The 8,861-nt window shown below is 38.0% G+C and overlaps 1 protein-coding gene across 4 annotated transcripts in view; it reads left to right on the forward strand.

Moving 5' to 3' along the window:
- The window catches only part of pdgfrb (platelet-derived growth factor receptor, beta polypeptide), a 34,032-nt gene extending 25,224 nt beyond the window's left edge, over positions 1-8,808 (forward strand). For all 4 annotated transcript variants that reach the window (XM_088081153.1, XM_042492994.2, XM_088081152.1 and 1 more), the window contains exons 17-23: positions 950-1,062; positions 1,298-1,420; positions 1,538-1,649; positions 2,824-2,923; positions 3,990-4,095; positions 5,482-5,768; positions 7,193-8,808. In XM_088081153.1, the coding sequence (XP_087937279.1) occupies positions 950-1,062; positions 1,298-1,420; positions 1,538-1,649; positions 2,824-2,923; positions 3,990-4,095; positions 5,482-5,768; positions 7,193-7,340 (989 nt within the window). In that variant the 3' untranslated portion in view covers positions 7,341-8,808. The remainder of the gene's footprint in view (positions 1-949; positions 1,063-1,297; positions 1,421-1,537; positions 1,650-2,823; positions 2,924-3,989; positions 4,096-5,481; positions 5,769-7,192) is intronic.
- The last annotated feature ends 53 nt before the right edge of the window (positions 8,809-8,861 follow it).

An 8,861-nucleotide genomic window follows, 5' to 3' on the forward strand; every position in this document is an offset into this window, starting at 1 on the left:
CTAGAGTGTGAAACATGAGTTTAAATTAATGTTAAATTATCATGTTACAATGCGATAAGTGGTTGTCATGTCATGTTATTAGAACAAGAAAATTTCTTGTTTGAACATGATACTGATATCTTTTTCTGATGTGGTTGCAATTTGCTTCCCTATTACTGCAATCCTTACCTGAACTTGGTGTTTACATTTTCATAAATTAAGATGTTTTTATCAAAAATTGATGCATAAAAAATCACCAAAATGCAGGAAATTAGGTGTTTTATACTAAAATTCCTGGGGGAGAGCCACCAGACCCCCCCACCCCACAATGTTGAAATGCCCTTTGCAGAAGTTAAGGCTAAGCCCTTTTGATGGGCTGTTTTATCCCAACCCAGTTATTATATGCTCTGACCTAATTTTGATTCCTCCAATTACTTTACCTAAAATCTCTGGTGTTGACTGCCAGTGAAAGATGTGTCGAAGAGCGGTGGGGATGTAAAGGCTCAAATGGAAAAACAAAGTGACCCCTTGAATGTAAGTCTGTATTGAATATCAATATCAATAATAAATATATCAGTGTTGTAACTGAAAAGTAAGTATGAAGAATTCAGCACACTGAAGACAGGAAACAAGGAAGGATGAGATGCGTTTGATGTAAAGTATGACTTTGAGGCCAGCCAGCCACTGCTAATGGAGGATTTCTGGAAAATTTAGCTGCACTTTTGTGTGAATAACACTATTTTTAATCAGTGAAGTTAAAGACAGTGCCTTTCATGAACACAAGAATTGTTTTAGCCTTATAAATCAATGAATATACTCTGCATTCTCTCCGGTCTTTGATCAAAAGGACCGAGAAAATTATTTTAGCCAGTCACAGTACAGCTGGAGTTTCCGCTGCACGTCATTCATGAGACATTCGTCACCTGCTCTTCTTGTCATGATAGTTTTTTCATGTTGTTTTTATGTTCAGGTGGCGGCAGATTGGACCTGGCCATCAGTGACTCTTCCATTCTCACCTATGATGATCTCTTGGGATTCAGCTACCAAGTGGCGAAGGGAATGGAGTTTCTTGCCTCAAAGAATGTAAGATATTCTATATAATGTTGCATAATATGTCGCTGGTGAATTCTGACTGGAACCCCTAGATTTTGTGAATTTGAACATTAGTTCTGCTATTTGGGGTAATTTGCAGCCAGTTAGAAAAAAACAAAAGCAACCCTGAATAGCCACTAAAGCTCAGTAATTAACCCTTTGTATCTTGTTTCTTTAATCCGTGAAAAAACAAATTATCTGATCATGTTATTTTATACCACTGCAGTGTGTCCATCGTGACCTCGCTGCCAGGAATGTGTTGATTTGCGAGGGCAAACTGGTGAAGATCTGTGACTTTGGCCTAGCAAGAGACATCATGCATGATTCCAACTACATCTCTAAAGGCAGCGTAAGTGGGTTTAAATGCGCTTATACAAAGTAACCTCAGACAAAATGTCAAATTAATGTATTTTTATGTATATAATTCTACTAACTGACTGTCTAATGTGGTATTTCTTTCATTCAGACCTTCCTGCCTCTGAAATGGATGGCACCAGAAAGTATTTTCCATAACCTGTACACTACCCTGAGCGATGTTTGGTCATACGGCATTCTTCTTTGGGAGATTTTCACACTGGGTCAGTCCAAATGCACACATATAGTATTTCTACACATTACAACTGGATTACGAAACTCTTGCCCCCATGGCAGTGAGTACACAAACCTGTCATATGCTTATAAAGTATGCCTGCAGGTCAGCTCTCCGCATCTCTTTCACCCCCTGGAGTGCTTCCTTCAAGTCTTCCCTTGCAAAAATGCTGCCTTTTATCTTTCCTTTGAACAAAAAGTTTCTGTTTTGTCTAGGGCATCCACTCAATAAACTTTTGTTTTGGACACTTCTCAGGATTTTTGGCCACTTCCTGCACCCCTAGCTCTGGCTAGTGGCCGTGAAATGTGTGTGCCAAAGTGGAAAAGGTGCCCCAGACACCATAACTCCAGTTTACTGTTAAATATGGAGAGCTTTCCCTGGCGGCGATAGGCTCAATTTCAGTATTGTGTTAACTTGTTTGGAAAGGGCTTGAATCTAACAGACATTTATTTATAGGTAAACGTTCTGACCTCCAGCTTTAATACCCAAAAAAGCCATTTATCCAAATCAAATTCAGAACTTGTTTACTCATAATAGGGATTTGTCTTCTGTAATTGCGTATGTAGGTCACATTGTACGGTTTTCACTTGCTTGACTCCCATAAACATTCCCAGACTCCTCATACATTTCTCTGGTAAACCGTAAATTACGAGGTGTCTAAAATGACAATAACTGTGAATATGCAAAGCAAATTCAAAAGCCATGTCTAATTATGAGTACATACCAGTTTATTTGACAACTCATATAAGGTCTAAACCTTATTAGGCGCAGTCAAGGTTTGAAATCAGAATTTCCTGGCTTAGATTATTGGGAGCTTTTTTTTTACTCTTCTTAATAAAAACCCTCTTCCCAGGATTTTTGTAAACCAGCATGATAAGAAAGGAGACGGTTTATTGCACATTCAACTTAAGCCAGAGTTGAAAACAAACTTACAATTCAGCCTCTGTAACTGGTAATAACCAAAGAAACACAGGTTTTCCCTGTTTTAATCTGACTTTCACTGCACTCTTTTTCTTATCAGGGATCAGAAAAAAATAATTATCAGCTGGTATTGGTGTTTCTCAGAAAATAAATGTGCAGGAGTTCAGGTTTATAGTTTGGATTTACAGTTTAGAATTAGAGCAAGCCCATTCATAACTTCTGATTTGAAATGCTTTCTGCAGGAGGAACCCCTTACCCTGATTTGCCCATGAATGAGTTGTTCTACAGCGCATTGAAGAGAGGCTACCGAATGGCCAAACCCACCCACGCCTCTGATGAAGTGTGAGTCTTACTGAAACCTTGCCATTAAAGGGTAATTTTGGTATTTTTAAAACTGGATCATATTTGCCTTTGCTTATGTGTCTACGTGTCTAAAGGGAAAAACAATTTTTGAAATAATCCCATTGTCCAGCGAGAGGGCTTCAGCCAGCAGCGGTGAAACAGGCTGCAATGTATTCACTGAGGGCATGAGTGCATCGTCAGTGTAAGTGCTTGTTTTATCACCGACAGTGTCTGACAGCAATAGGGACGGTAAAACTGATTTATTTTCTGGTTTCTGGTTGACAAAAAAAGATCTCTTTAACATAAATTTCTGTGGGGTCCTTTCCATAATACCACCAGACACTTATGATAATAATCCGAGCCTGTCAGTGGCAAGAAAAACACTCTTAGTGGACATAAATTGACAGTGCATAATTTGACGGAGTTGTATCATTGTAGCCTGTTTTGCAGCTGCAGGCTGCAGCGCTATCTCTCAATGCTGGACTGATTTCAAAAATTGTTTTCTCATTAGTCACTTAGACACAAAAACATGGCAAAATAGAGTTCAAAGAAACTGAATGCCAAATTGCTCCTGATGGCTATGCCATCAATGTGTAAGTGCGTGAGAATAGTTAAAACCTTAATAACAGGTGGCACCATGAACGGTAGCCGCAGCCACCAGTGTATGAATGTATGTGTGAATAGTTGAATGTGACCTGTAGTATGAAAGGCCTTTGAGAGACTAGAAAAGCACTATACAAGTGCAGGTCCAGGCCCATGTGCATCAGATTTGTTACAAAAGACTCTGTATTCAACATCACGTCTGTGCAACCCTAATTCCATCATTTCAAAGTATTTCACATTAAGTTCACTAAAGCATACACATTCGATAACATTCATATTAATCAGTCTCATCAGTCTTTAAAATTATCCTCAAGGGCCATCACCAGAGAGCAAGAACAAGTTGTGACCTATGCTGATCTATTGAACCATTTATCCACTGCTTAAGTTACAAGAGATACCCTTTTATGTTTTTTCTCCAGTAACTCTGACTCAAGCAATACACTTTGTGTTGTTTATGTTGCAGTTATGAAATAATGAAGAAGTGCTGGGATGAGAAGTTTGAGAAGAGGCCCGAGTTCTCCTTCCTGGTTCACAGTGTGGGAAATATGTTGACAGACAGCTATAAAAAGGTACTTTATTCATATATTGAGAGAGTCACTGACTGAATTATTTTTTTTTAATTGTATTATGCAAACAATTCTGCCCAACCCGCATGGGCTTACAAGACATCATAAAATGAAAGCTAGTCAGGACCAGACTTGAGTTTACATATTAACAGACAGCACTGAAGTAAAGACAATAGAGCAAAACAAAGCAACAAAAGTATTGTACATAATCGAATCATCACTGAGTAGAATGGAGTTCATGGATCATTCACAGAGACAATTGCTGTGTAGCACTGAAAGAAAAGTCACCAACTACTTAAACTTTCTCACCTTTTCTTCCAGGTTTTTGCATAAAAACTGGCAACTTAAATACATCAAAATTTAAACAAACGTTCTAGCTTTTGGTAATCCGAGCAGCAGATTAACAAAAGATTTCTTCTGTGCAGTAGAAAAGAAAATGGCACTCGCTTGCCACTTCACCCAAATCTCACAACTCACACAGTCTGTTGTCTTCATGAATGTTGTTGAATCACCCAACCTCAATAGCCAGGGGAAAAATAGCAGCTCTCAGCTGTGTAACTGAGGGTCTCTGTCTTCTCGCTTTGAGATAACACATATGGTCATATGGTTCAGGAACAAACGTATGTTTTATATGCACATATGTTGTTAATCAAGTCATTGACAGAATGTTTTCAAACCTTGTCTCTTCAAATTTTAGTCGCTGCCTTTTTTAAACAGAGTTAACATTGCAGCATAGATTATCCCTGTGAACACACACCATAGATTGAGCAAAGCTCTTACGCCCATGAGGATCTATGTGATTTACTCTATGTAAACACCTACTTATTTATTCTGCCCGCTGCCATGTTGATTAGACGGTTCCATAATCTGATCATTTCACATTTTTCGTTGCACCACTTCTGCTACCAAGCGCATGTCTCCCTTAATTGTTGGAATGGGAGCAGATTTATGAACCCCCAGAAAACACTGTATGGCTCTATTCTGAATCTCTATTATTGCTGGATGCAGACCTTTGTAAGTGTGAATTTGGACTTATAACTCTTATTCTTATTCTTATTCTCTCTACGATGTTTTTTTCTTATAGGTGGGTGAGGTTATCTACCTAATCACTCATCTTCATCTTCTCATTCACCCCCAGTCATCCTATTTGCCCTCTAGTAGCTGTTTGGAGGAAATAAAGAACACTTGCAGGATAACTGCAGTTCTCATAGTAGACCCTCCGTGCACCAGTTTAATTCCTCACTGATTCTTGAAGTAAACTGTTTAGTCAGCTGTGATGTAAAATCTTCATCTTATATTTGCGCTCTGCAACCTAAATAAAGCTCACAAGCTGTTGGTTCATTTGTTCCTGATTGATGAAATGATCAAACTTTTGTCCCCTGGCAACAGAAATACAATCAAGTCAACGACAACTTCCTGAAGAGTGACCACCCAGCAGTCGCCCGCACCAAACCCAGACTCTCTTCACCCGTTCCGATCGCCAACCCAGCATTCGGCTCCCCATCCCCTCCCTACATGCCCCCGGACCCCTATAACCAGAGCCTGAGCCCCAGAGAGTTCAGACAAGAGGCAGACACACAGGAAATCATACCTTCATACAACGAATACATCATTCCCATCCCAGACCCCAAGCCGGAGGACGTTTTCACTGAAATGCCGTCAGAAAGCCCTGCAAGGTACAGAGCCGCTGAAAAAAGATGCTGCAGATGTGTGCCAAATGCTGGCATTGCAAGAAAGATGAGGATGTATTTGCTTAACAAGAGCATTTTTTCCCACCACACACCCACTCATCCAGATGTTGAGCTGAGACAATAGATGCATTATGGAGGCAGATATAAACACGCAGCCAAGCAAAGTTGGCTTGAAAGGCAAAATAAATGTTTGAGTGCACAGAATCCAGATATATTTACATATATAATCAGTAGTAGTGCTAGTCTGTGCAGTCAAAGAAGTCAGTTTGGGAGTGAAAGCAGATTCCAAGATACGTGTTGTATTATGGCAGCAGAGCAATTCTTTTGCTTACATTTGTAGGCCATATTTTAAAAATTGTGTTATGAGTTTGTGGTCTTTGGCCCCCTGGTGCAATAGACAAGCAGTTTTTGTCCAGGGCCACAGACTGTTGTCGACGAGGAACTCTCCTGGACATGTCAGGCAATATCTTAAACCATATATATATATCTCGAAATATTCACTACATGGGCCAGTCATTGACAAGATTATTCAACAGTCATCCCTCTATTTGTCTTTAAAATTGGCAATGCAGGGCTAGAGCTGAACCAATTAATTAATTAATAAGAACATGACAGGAAAAAGAATAAGCAATTATTTAGATTAAAGTCTTTCTTTATAACAAACATGCATTGGTTTCATCTTGAAATGAATCATCTTGATTGTGAGGATTTGCTGCTTTTGTTTATGGGGTTTTTTTTCACAGTCAGAAAAAACAAGCCTTGGGCTTCAGAGAAAGTTTTTCTGTAATTTTAAATTTTTTTTTTTTTTTTTTTACAATTTTGTAGACCAAAATTAAATTACTGATATAACTGAGAAAATATTTGGCAGATTAATAAAAATTAAAATAATGCATTACATGATGCCCTATTTACTGTCTAAGACAATTATCACTCTCTTTTTAGTTGTCCAGCTGATGCGTATATATACAGATATATATTTATTTATTTTGGATGTAATACATTTTCTGCTTAATATCCCTGAGGTAATGCCTCTTGTATCAGTGATTATTCTGAAAATACATCAGATCAGTTTGGCCAAAAATTAGTTATGACCAGTAGATCAGTGCACGTGTAAGAGTACCTTTAAGTGCAAGAAGTACACAGGGAGTACTCAGTATTTCTCTATGCAAAAAGCTGCATTTTAAATACTGAAGTGCAAAGCATCTAAATGTTCTCAAAATGTGTAAGTAGTTTCATTTTGAGGTGAAATGTGACTTGTGGTTGCCAGAAGGGAGATTAAAAACGAGGGAAGACGTCAAGATCGGCTCTGCCAGGGGACATTATTAAATCTGAACAGTGGAGTTTTTTTCTATGACTCATATGTGACTCAGTGCACAATGTGAAGATGTGTTTTGTCTTCCTGCCCTCAGCTCTCTCGTTCTGGAGGAGGAGACAGACTCCATGTCCCAGGACACTGCTGAAACTCTCCCAGAGGAGGACAGGCTGGAGGAGACGAGTGAGAGAGACGCTCTGCTGGGTTCTTCCGGTACGCCCGAGGTAGAAGACAGCTTCTTGTAGCCACATGTAGAAAACCCTGAGAAAACATCCCCTTTTCTGGGAATTTTTTTTTTTTTAATCCTGCCTGAAAAAGGGAACGTGACTAAACTAGAATGTAGCAAAATTGAGATGGAGAAGGCAATCTTTGTATTTCCACTAAGCACTCAAAGTTTTGCCCTTCTTCTGAGTTTTGTATCAAACTTAGTACCTCTGAAACTACAAAAGGTTACAAATAATCAGTTACAATACAGACATTTATTGGAAGCTTGCCATGATATAAATACGGTACTCTCTTCACACTCCTATAGAATCGGTTTACAGTAAATGTAAATGTATTTTCTATTGTAGTCAGAGATTTATGACGCCTTATGAGATATGTACTTTTTTTAGTTAGACACATTCAACCATATGCCTTATGATTTAACCCCCACCCTAGATTTTTAGAAAAGCGGGTATTATTTGTTTTACTTTTCTTTTTTTTTTGGAAAAATGTTTAATTTTTAGTTTTAATAACACAGAATGATTAACACAACATAAACAAACAAAACACAAATATATATTAAATAATGCCCAAACAAGAACCATATGTATTTCCGATTTTAGTGGGAATCATTAATATTAGCCCTAAACCATAATAATAGAAAGTTAATGTTTAAATTCCAACTTTATGTTGCATTTTTTCTCACCTTAAGTACAACCAACTGTGTTCACCGAATTATAGTATTTTTGTAAGTTTAATTTCCAGGATATGAAATACAGATTCTACATGCACTGTTTTATCATGACAAACACTTTATTTTTAGTTACATATGCCGTAATGCTTCCACTTTTCTTTTTTGGTGAGAATTATATGAAATTTATGTCATATGTGAATTTTGAATACTTGTTTATGTAGGTTTAATTCATAGTTCTGTGCCAGATTTGCACTTTATTTAGAAAAGGGTGGATATTCCTTTTGAAAACACAAATATACTCTATAGTTAAGATGAAATAGTTCAACTCAGAATCAACTTTTGACCTAAACTCGTGGCCGTTACAGTAAATCAGTTTCTGTGACAACAGGTGACTCAAGCGAACACACTAAACACAGCGTATCACTGCCTTAGCACAAGATGGCACACATCAGTGCCTGTGTATAGACTGACAGAGTTTTATCCTGCAGCTATTGTTGCTTGCTGATATGAAGGGCTACCATACTCAAGAAACATAGATAGCCATATGTGTACATGTAAAAATGATGCTTTTATTCTTCTGCTGCACTGTATAGCATTCACTCACACAGTGTTTCAACCGTCAATACAATAGTGTTGACGATAGTCTACTCTAAACAACACATTGTCCTTTTCTGTAGCAATTTAAAATGCACAAGATCACTGTATCACAAGCTATGGTACCAAAGCTCTTAACGTTTACAAATGTATTTTTTATATGTGCCATTTTATATGTTGTAAATGTGACAATAAATGTGTATTATTGTAGTAGCACTGGACATGTGAGACTTTTATGTGAATTCAATTGCCAGGGGCCATAGCACCAGATTAT

The sequence above is a fragment of the Plectropomus leopardus genome, chromosome 8 (genome assembly GCF_026936395.1).
Source record: "Plectropomus leopardus strain MGB_pleo_1.0 chromosome 8, ASM2693639v1, whole genome shotgun sequence".
Taxonomy (NCBI): Eukaryota; Metazoa; Chordata; class Actinopteri; order Perciformes; family Serranidae; genus Plectropomus; species Plectropomus leopardus.